Source organism: Tripterygium wilfordii, chromosome 21 (assembly GCF_013401445.1).
Source record: "Tripterygium wilfordii isolate XIE 37 chromosome 21, ASM1340144v1, whole genome shotgun sequence".
Classification (NCBI taxonomy): Eukaryota; Viridiplantae; Streptophyta; class Magnoliopsida; order Celastrales; family Celastraceae; genus Tripterygium; species Tripterygium wilfordii.
This window is the reverse complement of record NC_052252.1, coordinates 17,447,274-17,472,803: the sequence shown is the minus strand read 5'-3', so window position 1 is coordinate 17,472,803 and position 25,530 is coordinate 17,447,274. Positions and strand designations below refer to the sequence as shown.

Below are 25,530 nucleotides of genomic sequence, written 5' to 3'. Positions count from 1 at the left end.
CTTTTCATGTATAGGTTATTGGAATTCGTTACGCTCTGCTCTCCAATGCTCGCGAGCGATTTTGCCAAACATAGCTTTAAAGAAATCTCATAGGCTTGAGAACTTGGGGTTTGGGGAAGCGAATGCCAAGAACTCGGGATCACGCTCCAAAACAGTCACTTTTTTCTTCATTTAGGGTAATACAGGCTTCAGTTCCAGTTCCCCATTTTGAATCAGTGAATATGGTAAGGTTCCTGAATTTAGTCCCAACTTTCCCCACCAGACCAATCCATATAGGCTTCCCCCAACCAAAATCAATCTCACTGAGACCGAAACCAGACAAATTTGTAAATCCAAATATATCTGGTTTTTCTAATTCAAACATCCCTTCTAGCAGATTCAGTTGTTCAGAAATAGCTCGAAACCCTTCTTCCCCTTGCAGAGTAGCGTCGTACTCTTGTCGTATGGCAAAATTCCTTCACTCAATATGTTCACCAATTTAGACAACTCCAGTTCAGCCTCATCAGCTGCTAGGTTAGCAATAGAAATTGCCCCCCAGAACAGATTCCCAATGCAAGTGTCCGATATGGGTGGCTTCGTTTGTGGCCGAAGATTCACGGTCTGGAGTACGACGGATGGTTTTGGAGGAGAGCCTGCTGATGGTGCTCTAGAAGCAGCCATGGAACATTTCCAAATGAAGCCTGATAATGCTTCAAAACGAGTTGGTGTGCGTTCGCGTTGCGAAAGCCATAAGTGTGTGTGCATCAGGTAACCTGTGTGAAGCAGAACAACCAAATGCAACTCCTCCACAAGTAAAGACACTGAATTGAAAAGCTAGAAATGGTAAATCAATCTCTTCTTCCTTGCCAAAAGGTTCGCGTGCAAGGAATTGGTTGTATGACTCAATTTCATGATGTTTTAGACACTCAGAAAGAGTATAGTTCACTCTGGCTTCTACAAAAGGAATGCCTTTGTCGAAAAGCTTGACGATGATGTTATCTTTTGTTCGTCAAGACAACCAGATCACTCCAGTCCAATTTCGATCAAGAAATTGGTGACATGCTGGGAAGCACTAATATTTCTAAATGAATTTTTCCTTCTCATTTTGTGTGAGGTTTCTTGAATTTTTCCGTATTTGACTAATTGAAGTAGGCTTCCTTAGCTCATCCAAATCACTACTCCAAAATCCATGCCATTAAAACCTATTAAGCCCCGTACAAGTACTTTAATCTTTGAGTTGCATAAACTATAACAACAAAATGACTGAGATTATTTTATAAGTAGCAAGGCATAGACAGACGCAAAATATAATTAGGAGACTTGGGTTACCACCGCAGAGACCATGGTGTTTATTCCACACATGCCATGACCTCTACAAAGGCGATAATATCCGTGTTCTCCCCATCGCTTGCCCCACGAATTCTTGATGATCCAGTATGGCTGGTTGCCCAACCGGAGAATGGAGAACCCCTTCGCACCATACCCAACAAGTAGAACGCCATGGTTGATCCATCTCTTGCCGCAGATGAGTGGACATGACACTCCACCGATGTACGTTTGCATAAAAACTGCATTCAGCGCAACTGCAAATCACAAAGATTAAGGTCATAACTTTTATACAAGAGACAACTCCAATTAACAGAGACTACAGTCTAATATACCAGCTAGGGGACCGTGTTGAACTAAATTGGCTGCAATTTGCTTCTCGTTCACCGGGATATCAGTAAAATTCACAACCTGAACGGCTACTTTCTGCGGATCAAACTTGCATTCACCGCGTTTCCCGGTATAAGGATATGAAGCCTCGTCTTCTAAACCTCCCGCCTCTATCAAATACCGATACGCATTCGACATTAGCCCTCCCCTGCATCCATTATCGCAAGCCCTCTTGTCCTTCCTGTCACACTTCAGCAAAATTCAAAGTAGTAGTCAATATGTCATATAGAGAATTTAGAAAGATTTAAGATCCAACCGGTATACCAAACATCATAATGAGTATTACATGCACAATGTATACGAAAGTATGATAAAAAATAGAAATGAATGATGGAATTAAACGAAAACACGTAATGGATTCCCGTTGATTTTCACATATACTCATAACATATGTAGCCGACCCCAAACCCACATAATTAAAACCTAAATTGATTATACCGTGTGATCACAATCCACAAGCTGTTGTTCACTCAGATTGAGAAGCTTCCCTGTTGAAACAAAGTTTGCACCTTCAACAGCTCCAGTGGTACTAAAAGCCCAGCATGATCCACATGCACCCTGCACTTCATCAACTAAATCATTCATTTCAATAATAACAGCTTATAATCCACCCAAAAACAAAAAAAATTAAAACAAGTCACAAGAAACGGAAACGAAAATGATAAAGATCACAATAATTAGTATCTCACTTATCGGACGCACAAGATTTAAGTGAATTCGTAGTTCCACATGTCCCACATGAAACCACATGCGCTTACAATACAAGCGCTAGGATAACTAAGATTACAATTGTACGCAGTAGCTGGGATAATTGAAATTACAGTACCTGCATCTTGACGTCAGTGACAGCACCTTTTTCTCTCCAATCAAAACTCTCAGGCAAATCATCATCAGAACCCTCCACCGTTGCATCTTCTTCTTGCACCTTCCGATTCAACTGTGGCCGAACTCTAACCCCAGTGTACAGTCTCTGAAACTCCTCCTCCGATAAATCCGAGAAGGGCGTGACGCCGTGGACAGCCGTTGGATCAATCGCTTGGTGCTCAACGGCCCTGATCATGTTCTTGGCGAAGATCCCGAGGCGGTGCAGGTACTCCTCTCTTGTAGCGTACTCTTTGCTGTAGTCCTCAATGAAAATCTTGAACTTCTCTTCAGTGCCCAGAAGATCAGCATATCTTCGACTGTCTGTGACTTGGACTATGGTTTCGTCTATTGCATATGCTGATAGTGCGCAAGTTATGAGTGTCAACACCACCGTGCACGTTAGAGCTGCGACTTCTTGTTGTGTCATCTTCTTCTCTGGTTGTACAGACTTCAGCTCTTCATCTCTGTTTTTAGTAGTATGAGAGTTCGCAGATCTAATTAGGTCAAATGACTAGAGTGTCCTCGACTGGATATTTGGAAACTGAAACTTTAGGGTAGAATTTCGAAGGGCATTTTGGAGAGAAAAATGAGGCGGCTGCATGCAGTGGAGGACACGTGGAAGATATGTGGAGTTCATTTTGTCTACGTGGATGCTTCACTCTGTGCCTTTTGTTGTTGCTGCAACTTGTTTCAATTATGATAGAGATTTCAACAACGGTATGTTAATTATCTCAGTTGTTGAGTTATATGTATATGATTTTATGTGTATTATGTAAGACAAGTGGAGCCTACAAATTTAAATTTATTTGAATCATGTGTATCCGACACAACATTTGAGATAACTGAGAATTTGGAATACCAAACTCCTGGTATCTTAATCATTTTCAAACTTGTTTTGACGTCCTTTTGTCTTCTTTTTTTCCCTTTAAAAAACCTTTTTGTTTCGTTTTTCTAGTTCATTGTAAGAATTAAGAGACCAATAAAATCATAATAATCGAAAAAATAAAGAGGATTAAAAACATCATTAAAGCGCATTTTTGGGCCTAAAAATAGACATTTTCAATGAGATTTTGGTCACTTTTTAGCGTTTAATCCCTTTTTAGAATTTCTTTTTTTAATAATGTTACCTTTTTAATGTATTTTTCTTATTATGTGTATTTTAGGGTTTTACTAAATTTTGTTTTTCTATTTGAAGGTTTATAACCTTTTATGACATGCAATTTTTATTATTTGATAAGGATATTAATAACATGTGCCCTAAGGACACTTGTTAAGATTTCATTACAGCATATGACAGTATGTCATGTATGATGAACATTATCTCACTTAATTTTTTAAACTTAAAATACATATTTTTTTACGATTCCAATAAAAAAAATTTCATTCTTATCTAACGTCTTAAAAACACACAATGATCTTGAAGTCGTTTAATTTTCATAAATTTTCCCTTAGTTTAACCATACTGAACAACAAAGTGGGAATTGACACCACTAGATAATATTGATTCCATGCTTAATTTCTCAAATGAAATTACAATAAGATTAAATTGTTGTAAACTAAACAATTCATATTGATTTAGATAAATACACCACACACAAATTAACTCTTCATAACTAACAATAGAAAATAAACAAGGGTTTTTTTTATAAGTCCCAACAATTTATTCCACAACAACAAAATTACACCTGATGCTGCGATAATTTATTCCACAACAACAAAATTACACCTGATGCTGCGATAGTAGCATAGAAAATTACAAACCGAAACCAAATAAAGTAGAAAAAAAAATATAAACAAGCTTTTAATAAGAAATTCAAATATTAGCATTGCTTCATTGCTTTATTAATTTGGTATCCGTACACCAAGCACAGAAACACGATTAATTAAGTAGTAATAATTAATTCACGCAACCTTATTCCATGCCCAACATTCAGTTTTATATCCAAAATCTCTGCATGGACCAGTTGGATAAATATTCCACACACATTGACGACAATCTTGATCTCTTTTAGCCTTGAAGATATCAAACCAATGAAACTCACCTGGCCATGAAAAACTGCAAAAGAAGAGCGTGGTTTCCCAAAAATTAGGGATAAAACTAATTTCATATTCTTGGTCATGAGAGACTACGTGTTCTCCAAGATCATCATCTCCTGATTTGCAATGAATATAGAAGTTCATGTTCGGATCATTAAACTTGTTGTGGATATGAACATGTGATCTATTTGGCCACTTTGCATCGCAAACACTAATGCAAAATGAAATTGAGACGAAAAGCAATACCATATATTTAGTGAAAGAATCCATATTTGATGTGATGATCTTCTTATGTGCTTAGTATCATCATAGAAGCACATATTTATAGTTAAATGTGTGGGATATAGATAAGAATCTACTTACTATATTGCCATATGCGCCCATATGTAAACTCATTTTTTATAAAAAGGAATAGTAGTTATTATTATTAAAAAAAAAATTTCCTTTCGGGAAAATGAATAGTAAGACAAATTTATATATATAAAGATAAGAATCTAGTTACTATATTGCCATATGCCCCATATGTGAACACATATTTTATAAAAAGGAATAGTCATTATTTAAAAAAAAATTCCTTTCAGAAAAAGGAATAGTAAGAAATATATATATACTTTTCTATCTAAATATAAATAACATCCTCAAAAAAGTATTTCTCTTTGATTGCTCAACTTCAAAATATTATTTCATGCTTGTGAAGTATAATGTAAGAGGTATTTAACTTTGATTGATCAACTTCAAAATATTATTTCATGCTTGTGGAGTATGAGTATAATGTAAGAGGTTTACCATTTGAATAGTACTCTGTGTGTGTGTATATATATATATATACTGAGGAATTCTCCAATAAAAACATTTTTATTTTATAAAATTGTGGACCTTGCTTTTAAGTTATTGAATCTTATTAAATGACTTAGATTAACTGATTTAGAGTCTAGGTCATTGGCTTGTTATCGGTTTTAGGCCATGGGTCGATAATAATTTCTAGGTCGTGGGTCTATTAGGCTGCAATGAGCCTCGGCCGGTAATAGTGTATTTTCATTTGATGCGCACCATGTGATATATTGAATCTTTTAACTTGAGTCATGGACCGTTTGAACTAGTTTTAGGCCTCGTACCATTTTGGGCCTTTACACATGCTAATCTTGCATAAACTGAAATTTTAGCATAAATGGATATTTGACGATCTTCTTAATTTTGTGCTTAATACCATCATAGACCACACACTTATATATAAATAAATTTGTGGGATATAGATATAAATCTATTTAGTATATTGTCATATTATCCCATATGTAAACTTATTTTTTATAAAAACTGTTTTGTTTTCGTAAATTTCTCTTTTATTTAACTACATTATGAATTAGTAACTCAAACGAAACACCCGAGTTGTTAGTTAGAGTGATAAGGATAGTGTATATCATCCTGATCAACAGTACAATTTACAAAAATGCGAATTGGCACCACCAAATAATGTCGATTCCATGCTTTGTTTCTCAAATGAAATTAAAATAGGATTAATTGTTGTGTATTGAACAATTCATATTGATTTAGATAAATAGACCATACACAATTAACATTAATCATAACAATAGAAAATAAAACAAGCTTTCAATAAGCAAATCCATAGAACTCTTGCATCAATGTTTTATTATTTTGACACACCAAACACAGAACACAATTAATTAAGTAGTAATAATTCACTAATCATTCCATGGCCAACATTCAGTTTTATCTGCAAAATCTCTACATGGACCATTTGGATAAATATTCCACACACATTGACGGCACGCATCATCTCTTTTTTCCTTGTAGATATCAAAATGATGGAACTGTCCGGACCATGAAAAACTACAGTAGAAGAGTGTGGTATGCCATAGATTAGCTTTAAAATCAAATTCATATTCTTGGCCATGATAGATTACATGTTCTTTAAGATCATGATCCCCTGATTTGCAGTGAACAATGAAGTTTGTGTTCGGATCATCAAACTTGTTGTTGATGCGAACATGTGATCTTCGTGGCCAAAACCACCATGCATCACAAGCATTAATGCAAAATGAAATTGAGACCATAAGCAATACCAAATATTTATATATATATATATGAATTTATTTACTATGTTGCCTTATGTGTCATATGTATATAGATTTTTTTATAAAAAGGAATAGTGATAATTTTAAAAAATTCCTTTCGGGATAAGGAATAGTTAAATTTTTTTATATATATAGCTTTTCTAGCTAACGATGAATCCTAATTAATTAAAAATGGTATTTTTCTTTGATGGATCAACTTCAAAATATTATTTCATGCTTGTGAAGTATGATGTAACAGGTTCACCGTTTGAATGGTATATATATACATGGTAATTCACCAATATACATGACGTCTTTATTTTTATAGAACTTACGTAACTTTGTTTTTAAGTCATTGAATCTCACCAATAGAAGGTTAAATTTGATTTAGAGTTTAGGGGTCAAGAACTAAGGACTTACCGTCAACAATTTAGTTGAGATGGTTAAGAAACATACTCGATTTGGTAGTAACCCAAGTTCGAGTCCTCCATCCCACTTAATTACCCAAAAAAAATAGGGTTTAGGATTATCTTGTCGATGGACTTGGTATTTTGGGCATTTTGACCATGAACTCTTCACCATGGGCCTAGTATTTTGGGTCACAATGGTTGATAGTTGTTCGGGCCATGGGCTTGTTTTGCGCTTTGTGGATGTTTGTAGGTCGTGGGAATTAATCATAACAATAGAAAATAAACGGCTAAAATATTATATATATCCTTGGACTTTCACATTTTTCTCGATTGTGTCCTTAAACTATTTTTTTTCCTCATTCTATCCTCAAACTGTTGTTTTTCACATCGTTTATATCCTGAGTCAGCTTTCCGGGGTTGACTCCGGCAAAAAAGCTGACGTGGCATCCACGTGTATTTAAAAAAAAAATTCAATTAGTTGTGGACCATTTTTTGTTAAACTTTTGGTATCATTTAGGATGACTATTGTAATGGCTTATGTCCAACTTTTGGATTTCTTGAAACTTCTTTGATCGATTTCGTCGAACTGATGATATCAATCTTGCAGTCAACCATTTTGGAATAGAAATCTTAGTAAATTTGGGTTTTATAAGATGTGTGCTTTACGATTTGAAGAGGCGAATTGGAGATTGAATTTTTTATAATTTTTTAGAGAATTTCCACCTCAATTATACACGTGTTAATTGAATTTTTTTTAAAAAAAAACACGTGGATGCCACGTCAGCGTTTTCGCCGGAGTCAACCCCGGAAAGCTGACTCAGGATATAAACGATGTGAAAAACAATAGTTTGAGGATAGAATGAAGAAAAAAAATAGTTTAAGGACATAATCGAGAAAAATGTGAAAGTCCAAAGATATATATAATATTTTAGCCGAAAATAAACAAGCTTTTAATAAGCAGAACACATAGAATTGTTGGATCATTGTTATTATTAATTCGATACACCAAGCACAAAACAAGATTACTCATTCCCAATTATTTTCTATTCCATGGGTAACATTTAGGAGGGTCAAATTCCAACACTCTACATGGACCCCAGATATCATTAATATCCCACACACAATTACGACAGTCATCATCTCTTACACCTATGAAGATATCAAACCAATGGAAATGTCCTGGCCATGAAAACCCACAAAAGAAGAGTGTGGTTCCCCAAATATTAGGCACAAAACCAAATTCATATTCTTGGCCATGAGATAATACATGTTCTCCAAGATCATCGTTCCCTGATTTACAATGAATAATCAAGTTTGCGTTCGGATCTTCCAATTTATTGTGGATGCGAACGTGTGATCTATGTGGCCACCCTGCATCGCAAACACTAATGCAAAATGAAGTTGAGACGAAAAGCAATGCCATATATTTAGTGAAAGAATTCATATTTGATGTTCTTATGTGCTTAATATCGTCATACACTACACACACACATATATATATATATGTAGTTTGATAAACATATATAGATAAATGTGTGGTATAAAGATAAGAATCTATTTATTATGTTGCCATATATGCCATATGCAAACTTATCTTTTATAAAAAGGAATGGTAGTGATAGAAAAAATTTCGATCCTTTCCGTGAACCGAAGAGTAAGAAAATATTTATGTGCCTTTTCTAGCTAGGAATAGATAACATCCTAGTGTAGTAATAGGGAAAAAATTTCTTCTCGGAAAACTGAAGAGTAAGAAAATATTTATACACCTTTTTTAGCTAGGAATAGATAACATCCTAATTAAATAAAAAGAATATGTAAAGTGGAACTCACCTACCTGTCCACCCGACAACTGGCTAGTAAATATCAAGTCATATGGAAGACCCCACAACATTATGGGCCAGTTGAGACCTGAGTCGAGACCCAATGCGGGAGATAATATGGGGTGACATTCGCACGTGCTGAGCTGAGCAATGACTAATCTCGCAAATTGCAATAATGGAAACACTCATGAGACTTGAATTCACGATCTCCTGCGTAAGAGTTACCGCGATCAAGTTCACTATCCTTGCCAATGATCCGTTATTGAAAATGGTATTTGTCTTTGATGGAACAACTTCAAGATTGTATTTCATGTTTGTGAAGTACAATGTAAGAGGTTCACCATTTGAATAATGTGTGTGTGTGTGTATATATATATATATATGTATGTATATATCTATCAAGTATTTAGTACTAGTTTTTTGGATGGTAAGAAACTACATAATAGATAAATTTTAAGCATAAATCGAGAACGATGATGTTCTTGGCAAGAAAATAATTTTTAATTAAACGATTAATTTGCCAAAATACATTGCAGAAAAGGTTTGATTTGAAAAGTGGAATTAATATTAATATTCCAAATAGAGAGCCCAAAATCAATTTGTCACATTAAGTTCTTGAGATTTTTTTTTTGATACTTGAAAGATCATCTATGAATAGAGTTCTCCTTGCTAATTAAGCTAAAACTAATCACTTCAAGAAAAGTACTCAACATTATTTCTCAACGAGAGGTGGTTCGGTTAGTAATCGGCTGGGTGAGGCATATGTCTCCCCAATGTTTAATTCCAATGAAAAACATATTTCTCAACGGTATTTTATACATCAATAACCAAACCTAAAACAAGATTAATAATAGCTCACAATTATCCCTTATTCCATTCCTCACATTCAGTTCCAGCTTTGAAATGTCTACATGGACCTGTTGGATAAATAATATCCCACGCACAATTGTTATAGTAATATATACTCCTGTAGACATCAAACCAATGAAACTGTCCTGCCATGAAAACTACAATAGAAGAGTGTGTGGAATTCACCTATCTATTCACTGGACAGTTAGTTGGAAAACCCCGAGCCACATGATAAAAGACCCCGCAATCAATGTGGACCAGTTGAGATTGGGCCGAGGCCCAATACGGGAGATAACGTAGGGGGCATTCTTATAAAAAGGAATAACAGTAAACATCATTTTTGGCATATGTGAAGTTGTAAACATAATTTTTATAAAAAGATATAACATTAACAAAATATTTTCCTTTTCGGAAAACAGAATAGTAAGAAAATATATACCCTTTTCTAGCTAGCAATTGATAACATCCTAGTTAATTAAATATGGTATTTTTCTTTGATGGATCAACTTCAAAATAGTATTTCGACCATGCTTGTGAAGTATAATGTAAGAGGTTCACCATTTGAATAGTGTATATTATATAAATATGTAGAAATTCTCCTATGCATATTTAAAGTGCGGATTTAAAATACGTACGGATCATTGTATCTCTATTGTTTATATAAACACATGGAACCTAAATCAATTGGCTTCATTCGTCATTTCTCTTTTCAACACTCTCAAAAAATTGTCCAATACCTTTTAATTAGCGTAGAAGAATTTCTGTATATATAACTATAAGTATATATCAAGTAATTAGTACTAGTTTTATTCGTAAATTAAAATTTTAGCATTAATTGAGAAGGATAATGTTCTTGGTAAGAAAATAATTTTTAATAAAACGATTAATTTGCCAAATTACATTGCTCAAAAAGTTTGATTTGCAAGCCTTAGAAATTTTTTAAATTAATTTTTTTGTATGTATACTTGAAGTCTTAGAAATTTCGTTACCCAAACCTTAAAATAAGTCCACTTATTTTTAATACAAGTCCTAGTAGTTTTTCGTATATATCATTGGGTCTGATTCTGATCACAAGATAAGTTGGATCAAAATTGAGCGTGTGACCACAACGATATATACGAAAAACTATGAATTTAGGTTCTACACTTATGACCTTTCAAGTCCATACAATTTGACCCCAGAGAGATTCACCACGAGATTATCACCCAAGTGACCACCAATAAAATCATCAAAAACATATAAAATTCACATATCACTTAATTCAACCTCTCTTTTATTATTTCTCATAATTATTTGTACTAATACAAGTACAAATTAATTCATCCCACTTTGAATCACCAATGATAACAAGTGCTACCTAGACATGGTCCTGGTACCTTAATATACCAAACACAATTATTACACTTGTAATCTCTCTTGTACACATCAAAGTGATGCACATAACTCCCTGGCCATGAAACATCACAGTAAAACAGTGTGGTTCCACGAATGTTGGGAACAAAGGTAAACTTGAAACTTTGATTGTAAGCAAGAGCATGAACTCCAAGATCAGTATCTGCAGATCTGCAGTGAAGGGTGATGGTTGTAATCAGATCCATGTTGTTGATGAGCTCCACTGTTGCTTTGATTGGCCAATCTGCATGACAAGAGTTGATACTAATTGCAATTGACACCACTAAGAGTACCAAGTATTTGTTGAGAGAATTCATTTTATTTTATTTTAGTTTTTTGTTTTTGTGGGTAATGTCAACAAAATTTGTTCATTTTATAGGGGCAAAGATATAATTATTGTTCTATATATAGATATATTGGATTAATGGAGAGAATCATACATTCATACCAAATCAATTTTGTGGGATATACTAGTAAAATATCTAGAAAAATCTATTTGCTATATTTATTGCCATATTTAATATTTATAATGAGAAATATTTTAGTTTCTTGAAAAGGAATGGTATATAATTAAATATTTATTTAATTATGTATATATATATATATATATAATTAATAGCGATCATTTATCAATATCAAGTCTCAACCCATGCAAATAAAATAAAATAAAATAAATTTTACAAATAAGTGGATAGAATTACTTAGATCTTCGTTTTATGTTCAGGAAAAGAGACATTAGTAGAATATTTTCCTTATGATTAGGTAAATGAATTTGTGAGATATGAATATTTGTTAAAGACATCAACGACTCTTATTTTATCCCCAAATCTATGTGGTATGTGAAATAAAAATATAAGATAAATATCATAAGCAATTAATAACTACTTTATTCATTTTCATATAAAGGGAAAAACAAACAAATAACAAGAGATCGAATTGCAAACAAACGAATCGGAGGATCATGTCTATTATCAATCTATGTTTTATTCATTAGTTTATTGATAACTCCCTTCTGAAAACAAGTTTAATTTGTACTAATATCTAAGCACAAATTAATCATGTATTCCATGGATAACAAGTAGGATTTTTCCGACGATTATAACAAGGGCCAGTTGCGTTAATAATCCAAATACATTCAGTACAATATGGCTCTCTATCCGTTCTGTAAATATCGAACTTATGAAACTCTCCAGGCCATGCAAAGCTACAATGGAAGAGTGTGGTCTCCCAGATATTGGGAATAAAATCAAAGTGATAATCTTTGTAATAAGGGATGATATGCTCTCCAAGATCATCATCTGCTGAAAGACAGTGGACTGTTATGTTCTTTTGGGGATCAATATTATTGTAGATGTGAACATGTGATCTATATGGCCACCCTGCATCGCAAGCACTAATGCAAAATGAAATTGAGACGAAAAGCAATACCATATATTTAGTGAAAGAATCCATATTTGATGTGATGATCTTTCTTATGTGCTTAGTATCATCATAGACCACACATATATATAGTTAAATGTGTGGGATATAGATAAGAATCTATTTACTATATTGTCATATGCGCCCATATGTAAACTCATTTTTTTTATAAAAAGGTATAGTAGTTATTATTAAAAAAAATTCCCTTTCAGGAAAATGAATAGTAAGAAAATATTAATATACCTTTTCTAACTAGCGATAAATAGAGTGTCGAGGCTCTGCTGTAATAAAATTACAGCAGGGCCCGCTGTAATACCTATTTGAGGGTGAAATTTTTTTTATTTTATTTTGAAAAAATTATAGATGTGTATTTTATGGTCTAACGAATCCAACGATATATTTTTTGTTCAAAACAAAAATCATATGCTACATGAAAAATGTTTAACAATTTTAGACCGTCTGATATAAACTCAACACATTCGGTGTCTGGATCGCGATGAATTTGATTTTTGTTTCGAACAAAAAAATATTGTTGGATTCGTTAGATCATAAACTACACATCTATGATTTTTTCAAAATAAAATAAAAAAAATTTGTGATCCAAATCACCTACAAAAACTACAGCAGACCCCTGCCACCCCCGATAAATAACATCCTATTTAACTAAAAATGGTATTTTTATTTGCACAAGTGATAGGGATAATTGGGATTTTTTTACTGGGATCCCTAACATTTTTGTTTTATTTGATGGACAAACTTCAAACTTTTAACTTTTATTTTATGCTTGTGAAGTATAATGTAAGAGGTTCACCATATAAATATATGTATATATATATATATATGTAGTAAAAATGTTCTGATTTTATAAAATTATGGATCTTTACTTTTAAGTTATTGAATCTTAAAAGCTTGGTGAAATGGTGTATTCAAAAGTTGTTCCGAGACGTTTTTAGTTGTCCTTATTTCTATTAGTATCTTCGCTTTCGTTAAGTTACAATCTTTAATTCCTTTGTTCTAATCTTTATTATCATTTATAAAATTAATCTGATTTATCAAAAAAAAAAGTTATTGAATCTTCTCAAATGACTGAGATTAAAGTTGATTTAGAGTTTAGGGGTTAGGATATTAGGATCTACCGCCAATAACTTAGATGAGGTCTTTTAATTTTCGGGCCTTGTACCTTTTTGAATCTTTACACATATTAAGATCTTGCGATTTATTTTATACTTGGAATATTTATTTATGGTTCTCCATGCTTATTAATCTAAAATTGATAAATTTGAAATAAACACTAATTAATGCTTAACAATCAACATTTCAAGGAAAATAATATTGATTTCATGCTTTTATTTCTCAAATGAAATTAAAAAAAATACGATTAAATTTGTAAAAGTACACAATTCATATTAATTTTGATAAATAGACCACACACTATTAATCCTTCACAGCTAAAAATAATAATGACAATAGAAAATAAAGAAGCTTTTAATAAGCAAATCCATAGAATTATTGGACGAATGTTTTATTAATTTGATACACCAACCACAAAACAGGATTAATAATTCCCAATTATTCCGATTCCATGGGTAACATCGAGGATGGTCAAATTCCAACACCCTACATGGACCCATTTCATAACTCATCATCTCTTAAACCTATGAAGATATCAAACCAGTGGAATTGTCCTAACCATGAAACAAAAATTAATAATAGAATCATAAAAATAATAACATAAGATAAATTTCATAAGCAATTGAGAACTACTTTATTCATTTTCATATAATGGGAAAAACAAGCTAGGGATCTAATTGCAAACAAACGAATATCTAATATCAATCTATGTTTTATTCATTAGCTTATTGATAACTTCCTTGGGAAAACAAGTTTAATTTGTACTAATATCTAAGCACAAATTAATAACGATTCCACTGATAACAAATAGGTTTTTTTAGATTATAACAAGGACCAGCTGCATAAATCAACCAACTACATTCAGAACACCATCGATCTCTGTCCGCTTTGTAGATATCGAACTTATGAAACTCTCCAGGCCATGCAAAGCTACAATGGAAGAGTGTGGTGCCCCATATATTGGGAATAAAATCAAAGTGATAGTCGTTGTGATAAGGGATGATGTGCTCTCCAAGATCATCATCTCCTGAAAGGCAGTGAACTGTTAGGTTCTGTTGGGTTTCGATATCGTTGTAGATGTGAACATGTGATCTAAATGGCCACACTGCATCGCAAGCATTAATGCAAAATGAAATTGAGACGAAAAGCAATATCATATATTTAGTGAAAGAATCCATATTTGATGTGATGATTTGTCTTATGTGCTTAGTATCATCATGGACCACGCATATATATAGTTAAATGTGTGGGATATAGATAGTAATCTGTTTACTATATTGCCATATGCGCCCATATGTAAACTCATTTTTTATAAAAAGGAATAGCAGTTATTGTTATTTTAAAAAATTCCCTTTCGGGAAAATGAATAGTAAGAAAATATTCATATACCTTTTCTAACTAGCGATAGATAAATAACATCCCATTTAACTAAAAATGGTATTTTTATTTAATGGACAAACTTCAAACTTTTATTTATGCTTGTGATGTATAATGTAAGAGGTTCACCATTTAAATATATATTATATATATATATATAAATATTTTATTAGCATATTCGATTTCCTTAAGTTTCGGGTGCTGCTATAGGGTACTATTTCGGTATCCTATCAACACTACTGAAGCTATTTAGTAGTGTTCTAATCCTTATTATCATTAATAAAATTAATATGGCTTATCAAAAAAAAGTTATTGAATCTTATCAAATGATAGAGATTAAAGCTGATTTAGAGTTTAGGTGTTATGGTCTTGGGATCTACCACCAACCACTTAGCTGAGGTGGTTAAGGCATATACAGATATACTTCACTTGTTGGTAGCCCACATTCCACTTATTTATCAAAAAAAATTTAGGATTTAGGGTTCACTTATTCACTACACCAAAATGGGCTTATATCAGCGTTTTTCTAGTAGTGATTTTTGTTGGCCGCTACTAAAAATGAAGGGTGTGTCTGGTAGAGCGGTTTGATTGATTTTCAATGCTAACAAAAAAGTTGTGGGAAAAAAAACTGAGCTTCAAATTATGAGATGTTTGACGAACTAAAAGCTGACGCTAGCAGAAAAGGTTGTCGAATTAAAAGTATTATAATATTTGATTTTATGATTTTTATATTAAAATTTAATAATAATCTATTTTAAAATTTTTTAATTATTTATTTTACTATAAATATTTTTATTATATTATTATGAGTTTTATATTATAATGTTTATATTACTAAAAATACTAATTAATAAAAGGAAGACCCACGTTTTATATAAAATGATTAATTAATAAAATATTAATGATATATTAATTAAATAACTTATTTTGTATAAAATGATTTATTAATAAAATTGTTATATCTTAAAGTTATCAGAAGTGGGATCCACGTCCTATGTTTTTTATAAAAAATTGCTAAATCTTAAGATTATCATAAGTGGATCCCATATTTTTTGAAAAAAAAAAACATAAACAAAAATATTGTCCGCTACGAGAAGAAACTAAATTTCATAAGCAATTAAGTACTACTTTATTCATTTTCATATAAAGGGAAAATACAAACAAACAACGAGGGATCTAATTGCAAACAAACTTTTGGGAGGATCATACCTATTATCAATCTATGTTTTATTCATTAGTTTATCGATAACTTTCTTCTGAAAACAAGTTTAATTTGTACTTATATCTAAGCGCAAATTAATCATGACTTCCATGGATGACAAATATGATTTTTCCGGCGATTATCACAAGAGCCAGTTGCATAAATCAACCAAATACATTCACTATGCCAAAAATCTCTGTCATGTCTGTAGATATATATCGAACTTATGAAACCCTCCAGGCTATGAAAAGCTACAATGAAATAGTCTGGTGACCCAGATATTGGGAATCAAATAGAAGTGATAGTCTTTGTAATAAGAGGGATGATATGCTCTCCAAGATTATCATCTCCTGAAAGGCAATGAACTGTTAAAATGTGTGGGATATAGATAAGAATCTATTTACTATATTGCCGTATGCGCAACATGTAAATTCATTTTTTATAAAAAGGAATAGTATTTGTTAAAAAAATTCCCGTTGGGGAAAAGGAATAGTAAGAAATATTTATATACCTTTTCTTGCTAGCGATAAATAACTTCCTGATTAATTAAAATTTGTAATTTTCTTTTAAGTTATTGTGCCTAAGATTAAAGTTAATTTAGAGTTTAGGGGTCAGGGTCTTGGGACTTACCGCCTACCAAAAAAGAAGTCTTGAGACTTACCACCTACAATTTAGCTGACGTGGTTGAGATATATACGTGGTAGCCCAAGTTCGAGTCCCCCATTCCACTTATTGACCATGAGCACTTGCAATGGTCTTAGTTTGTTGAGTCATGGGTGGTGTTTTTTCAAAGTTTGTTGGGCCATGGATGTAAAAGTTACCACAACAATAACAATTTAAGGGGTTTGTTTTGTTGGGCCAAGCATGAGAGTTTGGACTTTGACTCGCCCCCATGTTGACTTGGTTTATGTAAAATAGGGTCCACACTTCAAGAGAGTTAAGTATTGGTTCAAATATTCTTGCAATTCCAAGCAAGCAAAATTATATCATTGTAGTATGCATGTCTCCATTCCTATGCGTGTCGCAGGCCCTACGTAAACTGACATGCTGATTTGATTGAGGAGGTGGTGGGCTTTTGGTGCTGGGTCGTGCTTTTGGGGCCTGAGGCTTGTCAGCCTATTTGGGTTTTCATTTATCAAAATCTGTTGGGCTTGCATATAGGCTTTGGGCCGTAGTGGTTGATAGTTGTTCTGGCTGTGGGCCTGCTTCAGCAAGTACTTGTCCAGATCGTGGGCCTGTTTCGAGCTTTGTGGATATCATATTTATAGGTCGTAAACTTGTTTTAGTTTGCGGCGAAAGCCTAGGTCGTGGGTTTACTAGGCTTCGTAGATTTTTCTAGGTCGTGGGTTTGTTACTGTTTTAGGCCATGGGCCGGTGATAATTTGCCTCGGCTGTGTGTGCCTATTACGCTGCAATGAGCCTTGGGCGGTAATAGTGTGATTCATTTGATGTGCACATATTAGGTCTTTTAACTTTTAAGTTGAACCATGGGTCAACTGATCTAGTTTCGGGCCTTGTACCGTGGGTCTTTACACACATCAAGATCTTACGATTTATTTGATACTTGGAATATCTATTTATGGTTCTCCATGCTTATTAATCTAAAATGGATAAAACTTTGAAAAAACACTAATTAATGCTTAACAATCAGCATTTCAAGGTAAAAATCTTGATTTCATGCTTTTTATTTCTCAAATGAAATTCAAAAAAAATACGATTAAATTTGTAAAAGTACACAATTCATATTAATTTTGATAAATAGACCACACACAGTTAATCTTTCACAACTAAATATCCCACACACAATTACGACAGTCATAATCTCTTGAACCTATGAAGATATGAAACCAGAGGAATTGTCCTGGCCATGAAACAAAAATCAATAATAGAATCAAAAAATAATAATAATCTAAGATAAAATTCATAAGCAATTAAGAACTACTTTAATTCATTTTCATATAAAGGAAAAAAAAAACAAACAAACAACAAGGATCTAATTACAAACACATGAATGGGAGGATGATATCTATTATCAATCTATGTTTTATTCATTAGTTTATTGATAACTTCCTTCTGAAAACAAGTTTAATTTGTACTAATATCTAAAGCACAAATTAATCATGTATTCCATGGATAACAAATAGGATTTACTTCGCGAAAATAACAAGGGCCGGCTTCCTTAATGATCCAAATACATTCTGTACACGATCCATCTCTCTTGTCTTTGTAGATATCAAACTTATGAAATCCTCCAGGCCATGAAAAGCTACAATGGTAGAGTGTGGTGCGCCAAAGATTGGGAACAAAACGAAAGTGATAGTCTGTGTAACAAGGAACGATGTGCTCTCCAAGATCATCGTCTCCTGAAAGACAATGAACTGTTAGGTTCTTTTGGGGATCAATATAGTTGTAGATGTGAACATGCGATCTAAATGGCCACTTCGCATCGCAAGCACCAATGCAAAATAAAATTGAGACGAAAAGCAATATCATATATTTAGTGAAAGAATCCATATTTGATGCGATGATCTTTCTTATGTGCTTAGTATCATCATAGACCACACATATATTGTAGAATTCTCACATGCTCACCAACTATACGCATCAATTTTTTTACGCACTTGAAATCCATCTATAATAAAGAACAATAAAAGTGGGACCACACATTTGCTGTGGGATCCAGTGCATCTATGATTGAAGAACAAGTGCGTAAAATTGGTAGGTATAATTGGTGCGCATGTGAGAATTCTTCTATAGATAAGAATCCATTTACTATATTGCCATTTGTGCCCATATGTAAACTCATTTTTTATAAAAAGGAATGGTAATTATTAAAAAATTCCCTTTCGGAAAAATGAATAGTAAGAAAATATTTATATACCTTTTCTAATTGGCGATAAATGACACCAAAGAAAATACCAAATATTTATTGAGAAAAATCCATATGTGATGATCTTGTGTGTGTAATGTCAAAAAATTTATACTCATTGGATAGAGCAAAAGCCATTAATTTATAGGGTCGATAAATATAAATATTAAGGTAGTTGACCAAAAATATTAACATTTAAATATTTGACTTTTACGTTGATAACTTTTTAGTCATTGTTATTTGGAAGAAGCTAACCCTACACTACACATGCACTAGCAACAATTTGTTCATTTTGGACGAAAATTTTCACGATTTTGTCCTCACAGGTCCACTTCAACCCATACTAGCATGAGGCTCGAAAAAATCGGTTGTTAGGAAATTTGGGTTCAATTATATTCTACACTACATTTGCCACATATAAACGATGTGTGATCGTGCCATGCCACCACATTTCCAAAGCTGACATCTGTGACAGCTCTCACTCTAGATGGTTGCTCCGATATCAAACGAAACAAGCCTACCCAACACACTAGCAGTAGTTTGTCCACTTTGCAGCGATTGTCTTTCCAACAAGCATAATCTAGTCCATACTTGCACTAGACGCGAGAAAACCAGTGCCTGCAATGTTGCTTCCCTTCTCTTCAAATGCATGTGAGGGATATTTTATTACTTCTCATATCATTCCACGACCAAAAAAAAAAAAACTTGTTCGTTAAAATATAGCATAGAGGATTTGAAAGAAATGTTTCTAAATATGGAGGAAATTGTTTGAAATGGAGGTGGATGGGAGGAATTAAGAGTTGAACTTAACACTTTCTGTTCCCATGTCTTAAACTAACAACAACCATCAGTTTTCCAAATTATGGGATTGCTTCAGTGATTGAAATTGTACCCCCAATATACTAAAGAGAGTGGATGGAGGATAAAATCTCCTTCAAAAGGATAGATACTGACTCATAATTTACACCAAGAGAGGCTAATGGATCAGCTAATTTATTGTCATTTCTTGGCGTGTATTGCACTTGGCACTCCAAACTCGAGAGCTGGGAACGAATCTCGTCTAATATATATAAATCCTTATGGGGATAGGGAGATTCTATTGTTGTTAATTACTTTGACTATCTCTAGAGGATCTCTGTATCACCTTCCAAGATGAATCCAAAGTCTTGTGCTAACCTGATTCAAAACCTAAATGCCATATCCGTTATCGTTGCTCGACTACACCAACAGAATATATCCGCATCATACGAGCCACGAGGACACGTCCATTATGGTCATCTAGATCATGGGATACTTAAACCAATATTACTAACAGATTTAAGTAACTAAGTAACCAGATCATCATACTGGGCGGTTTCATAGAATTTTCAAACATTGGAACAATGGATTTGGTGGGTTTAATTAGAAGAGTTTCAAAATAACTTTTCTTCTTTCTCAATTCTTGCAAGAAAGGGTTAGGAAAATCGGTGTAGAAACATGTATGGTTCCTCAGCCACCACGTGTCGTTACGACAGTTCGTCCTTCAACGGTCGTTTAATCACGCGCGTCTTGTTCTTCGTCTGCCCCACTTCGGCCTCCAATCCCATCGGAGATGCCTTGGAATCTTCTCTTCATATTCAATTATTCATCATCAAAATCTCCACTTTCGCTCTTAAAATTACCCACAACACAGAACAACGATCGTCGTATACACTGAAATCAAAAGCCAAGAAATAAAAATGCGAGCTTTGAATTCGTGTGTTCTGCTCATTGATCTACACAGCTCGTGTTTCTCAAGTCACAAGCAAATACCCATCTCATCCAATCTAATCTCATCGTCATTACGTCGAGCAGGTCGTGTGCAGAAGCGAGTCGCGCCGTCCAGGGTCTTGGCACCGTCGATTCCGGCTCCGGAAATTCGGAGGCCGTTTGAATGGCGGGAGCAGACGGAATTGTCCAATTCGGCTTCGACGTCGCGGGTCACGGAGCTGGAGGCGTTCCTAGAGCTGCTGCCATGGAGGATGAGGAAGGAGCTGTTGGTACACCGGGAGATTGGGAATTTGATTGAGGTGGTGATGGACCTGGGCAGGAAGCCATTAGCGAGGTTTCCTTCAGGCGATTGGATAATATTGGAACAGCCCGTGAGGGACCAGGATCTAAAGCACGCAGTATCGAAGGTAGTCAATCTAATTGAATTTAGCACTACTCTTTCATGTATAAACACAGCAAACTTTCACATTATGGATTATATTTAGGAAGATAGAGAAATGGATTTGTTTTCTTATAGAAGCTTCTTGTTTCATATAATAGAAGAAATAAGCAATCTTTCCGTAGGGGTTGTTTCATATATACACGTAGCTCTTACACGAAATTAACGAAAATATTAGCGGTTTTAGCATGTTGAGCTCAGCTTTGAGTTACGGGATCATATTGGAATCTTTTAATTTGAATTGTTTAGTGATTCCAAATGGAGAAGGAATGGATGGTATTGTATTCTATCTGGGTTAATCCTCTCATATCTTTTGTGATATGTAATGTACTCATGCATAGGAGGCAAACATATTGTGGTATAAGTCTAACTGAAATTTTATGTTTAACTTCTTTTGTTTTAGGTTGGTGATTTTTCAGATGACAATCGTTCGGGTATTAATAATTCTTTACATCGCATAAGTGCCATTCGGAACCGTAAGATGCAAATTATTGGGCTCACTTGTCGGGTAGGTCGAACTGTAAGTGGCAGCGCTGCAATCATTCGTGACTTAGTTGAGGATGGAGGTTCTATTTTGGTCATAGGTCCTCCTGGAGTGGGCAAAACAACCTTAATCAGGTACTCATTTATGCGTGAAGCTTTGCCACTGAAAAAAAAGTGCATACTAGGGTTTAGTGGCTGAGCCTAATTTTGTAAAGGGGATGATTGGTTATTGTATTTGCTTAGAAAGCTTGTTCTATGAATTCCCATGTACGCTTTATACAGTGTTTAAAGAGTTTTATTTCTGCAGAGAAATTGCGAGAATGTTGGCAGACGAGCACATGAAACGTGTTGTCATTGTAGATACATCAAACGAGATAGGAGGTGATGGAGATGTCCCTCATGCAGGAATAGGTCGTGCTAGGAGGATGCAAGTTCCCAATGTTAATATGCAGCATAGTGTCAGTGTTTGGCTTCATTTTGTGGCTTTTCATTGCTGCTATTGTCCTGGATAGATTAAGCCTGAAAATTTTTTTTGAGTAATTTTGTTCTCCTTAATTTACGTACAGGTTATGATTGAGGCTGTGGAAAATCATATGCCTGAGACCATCATAATTGATGAAATTGGAACAGAGCTTGAAGCATTAGCTGCCAGCACTATTGCTCAGCGAGGAGTCCAGCTTGTAGGAACGGCACATGGAGTAACGATAGAGAATGTAATAAAGAATCCTTCTCTACAGATCCTTGTTGGTGGCATAGAGGTGCTTCTCTATCGTCCGCTTTAACGTCACTTGCTATAGATGTGAATAAACTATATGCAAGGTTATTCTATATGTTGGATGTATCATTTTGTAATATTGTGATTTTTGGCATTATACCAATTATCAAAATAGATCCTACTGTAATATTCATTAAGGTTTATTATCCCTCCAGCTTAAGAACTGTTGTTTTTTCAATCAATATAAAGTAGTGTTTCCATCTGTAAACAGAGCGTAACTCTCGGTGACGAGGAAGCAAAGAAAAGGAAAGTGCAGAAGACAATTCTTGAAAGGAAGGGACCTCCTACGTTTACATGTGCTCTTGAGATGATATCTAGGACTGAGGTTCGTGTTCACCACAGATTAGATGCTACGGTCGACGCCATACTAGCAGGTATTCGTAATTTCTTCCATTTCTTGCTCAATCCTATGAGATATAGGTCTTGCTTAATCCTATGAGATGTAGTGTCTGCATAGAAAGTTAAAAAAAAAAAAAAAAAAAGTCTTACTTAGAAGCTTTTCTGTGTCAAAGGAAAACCTCCTTTGTTCGAAATTCGTCAAATGGATGCTGAAGAAGATTGCTCTTCAGATTCTACCCAAGTACTTCAAAATAACTATCCAGAAAAATCTGGGTTGACAATTAGAAGAGACAAAATTGCTGAAATAGAGTATGATGAGAAAGATGAAGACCTCCATCGTCTCTATCGTCTCATGAAGCATGTCAGTGGTATATCTGTAAGCAAAAGGAGCTCTCCACTGAGTGTGTATACTTGCGAGGTAATCTACTTAAGATCCAATTCCTATATTAATTTTGAACTATTAAGAAACTATTTAGTCACAGTAACATGGATACTTTTTCTGTAATTTTTTTGCAACTTCCTGTCTAATTTTTGCTGGACCGTTATTTATGTTCACATATCATTGAACGATGCATGAATATGATATTATGGTTTGACAAGAGCTTGCTAAGGACAATTAACTGCCATAGATGACTAATGCTTTACATGCTACGATCTCCATGATTAAAGATTGTATTGAATGAATGTCCTTTCAATGGATGCGTTAGATTCTTGAAGTCGATCTGTTACAAGTGGTGGCAGTAATGGGACTTGAGGACAAAATAGGTGCAACCAATGACCTTGAAACAGCCGATGCAATTCTAGCATCCAGCTCTGAGTTGAAACAAAATCAATGGCTTCGTGGAGTAGCAAAGTTCTACCAGTTGCCCATATTTGCTATCAAGGTATTCTTCTGTTCTTGCTGTTGAGTGATTTTGCAATCATTTTTACAAGGTACAACATTCTGGTCCCAACTTTACATGGGATTATTGAAAAGAAACACGCATCTGTGATGTGGGTCCCCTTAAAGGATTGTTTGCTGTGGCCTTACAAGATTCTTTTGAGCATAGCTTAGCATATCCCTATGATTATTCTTACTTCATTGCTTATATGTTTTACTTGGTCCTTATTTAATTTTTTAAAAATTTCAGTCAAATACCATGGCACAAATGGTCAAGGCAGTTCGGATGATTCTTGGAATGGAATCCTTTAGCTCTACGTCGAAGCAGCCAGAAATTTCCCATGACATTGAGGTCGAGGAAGATGCACCTAAAAGAAAACCTACTCTTGAAGAGCTTGATGCCTTAGAGGTGCGACAACTTTGCACTTGTCTATATTGCAAAATTTACATTTATTTTCATTTTCGTGATTGAAATTATAAGGGTGCTAATTTGATCACAGTAGATGTTTTTGGATGTGGCTTACACTTAGAAGAAAGTAAAACAATAACTAATGAAATTTTTGTTGAAGCTTTGCTGTTTTTTTTTACATTTTATGGAAGAAGTTCCCCATCATCTCTCTCTACAATCCAGGTAGCTATCTTTCTCATGTTAGATTTAATTCAACGTTTATCTAATTCTTTGAAGAATAGATTATGTGGGAAACGCGGCACTTAAAATTTTAGTTTCTTCCTTAGATTATTGATCCTTTTTTGTGCTTAATCTAATCTTTGCTTTATGGACAGGGAAAGTATAATATTACTAGAAATATGAGATAGTTCTGCCCAAATTTGATTAGCTATCAACCATTGGTTCTCATCCGCTACTAAATGTATTTAATATTAGAATCTCATTCGGAGGTCAGACGATACATTAACCGATTGAAGCAGCTGGTGATCAATTATTACCAATTATAACAACCCATAGAAACTTCTTGAAAGTTTGAAAACCTGAGCTCACATTGATCTTCTTTGGGTCCTAATCCATCCCCGTATTCTGTTGTGTTCTTTATTATGTCTATAACATTGTATGTATTGCCTATCAGTATTTGCATGTAAAGACCTTGCTTGCTCTAACAACTACTCAAATGAGATGGGGATCACCACATGAGATTGTAAAATGAAATGGTATTAATAGTCTCCTTTGAAAAACACATTTTACTTTTCATTGATTTCTCTCCTTACTACCTGACAGGAGGTTCGACTTGCAATTGAGTACATTGTAATTCCCGGTGGAGAGCCCGTGGAGCTTCTTCCTAGACGCTCTGACATCATTGCGCGGCAGCTTGAGCTTGTGAAGACTTATCAGTTGGCTGCCGAAAACTCAGGTACTGAGCTTAGCCCGAGGTTGCAGATTCTTCCCTTGAGAATCAACAAGAAACAACCTTCTTCTAAATCCGCGGCATCTAGTTTACCATCGGAAAAGGAAAATGGCTCAAAATCATCAGTAACCAGTGGCAGTATTGGCACAACTGTAACTAGACTGCCCCTCTTACCTGAATAACATGATCATGTGTGCAGTTGAAATCTTTATCATTTTATGTATATCAATGTAAATTATGTATCATCTACGTTGTAATTCTTTAATCCCATCAAATGTAAATTATCATTGTCCGAGCTACACAACAATGAGGGATCGTGTATGGTGATGGTTATCTGATGTGCAATTAACATCAGTAAATTGGTTTTATAA

The 25,530-nt window shown here is 34.2% G+C and overlaps 2 protein-coding genes and 1 pseudogene across 2 annotated transcripts; 1 reads left to right on the top strand and 2 right to left on the bottom strand.

The window, feature by feature from the left end:
- Nucleotides 1–87: 87 nt before the first annotated feature.
- Nucleotides 88–1,170, bottom strand: LOC119988039 (annotated as a pseudogene).
- On the bottom strand, nt 1,138–3,020 carry LOC119989660 (probable cysteine protease RD19D). The gene is made up of 4 exons (XM_038835322.1): nt 2,522–3,020; nt 2,134–2,253; nt 1,641–1,884; nt 1,138–1,562 (listed from the first exon to the last, which is right to left on the bottom strand). The coding sequence occupies exons 1-4, from the start codon at nt 2,984–2,986 to the stop codon at nt 1,291–1,293; spliced, it is 1,101 nt and encodes a 366-aa protein (XP_038691250.1). The 5' UTR covers nt 2,987–3,020; the 3' UTR covers nt 1,138–1,290.
- A 17,834-nt stretch (nt 3,021–20,854) lies between these two features.
- LOC119988385 (protein SEEDLING PLASTID DEVELOPMENT 1) lies at nt 20,855–25,530 on the top strand. The gene is made up of 9 exons (XM_038833403.1): nt 20,855–21,292; nt 21,728–21,942; nt 22,115–22,265; nt 22,374–22,565; nt 22,794–22,956; nt 23,095–23,339; nt 23,629–23,805; nt 24,052–24,210; nt 25,033–25,530. Exons 1-9 carry the CDS (start codon nt 20,855–20,857, stop codon nt 25,339–25,341), a joined length of 2,049 nt encoding a protein of 682 aa, XP_038689331.1. The 3' UTR covers nt 25,342–25,530.

Bases quoted from the DNA above. Each gene is read 5' to 3' on its own strand.
- LOC119989660 (XM_038835322.1), bottom strand. From the start codon at position 2,986: ATGACACAACAAGAAGTCGCAGCTCTAACGTGCACGGTGGTGTTGACA. The intron at 2,254-2,521 runs GTACTGTAATTT...GATGAAGTGCAG, and splicing joins TCACTGACGTCAAGATGCAG to GGTGCATGTGGATCATGCTG. The intron at 1,563-1,640 runs GTATATTAGACT...TGTGATTTGCAG, and splicing joins TCAACACGGTCCCCTAGCTG to TTGCGCTGAATGCAGTTTTT.
- LOC119988385 (XM_038833403.1), top strand. From the start codon at position 20,855: ATGCGAGCTTTGAATTCGTGTGTTCTGCTCATTGATCTACACAGCTCG. The intron at 22,957-23,094 runs GTATTCGTAATT...TCTGTGTCAAAG, and splicing joins GGTCGACGCCATACTAGCAG to GAAAACCTCCTTTGTTCGAA. The intron at 23,340-23,628 runs GTAATCTACTTA...TGGATGCGTTAG, and splicing joins TGAGTGTGTATACTTGCGAG to ATTCTTGAAGTCGATCTGTT.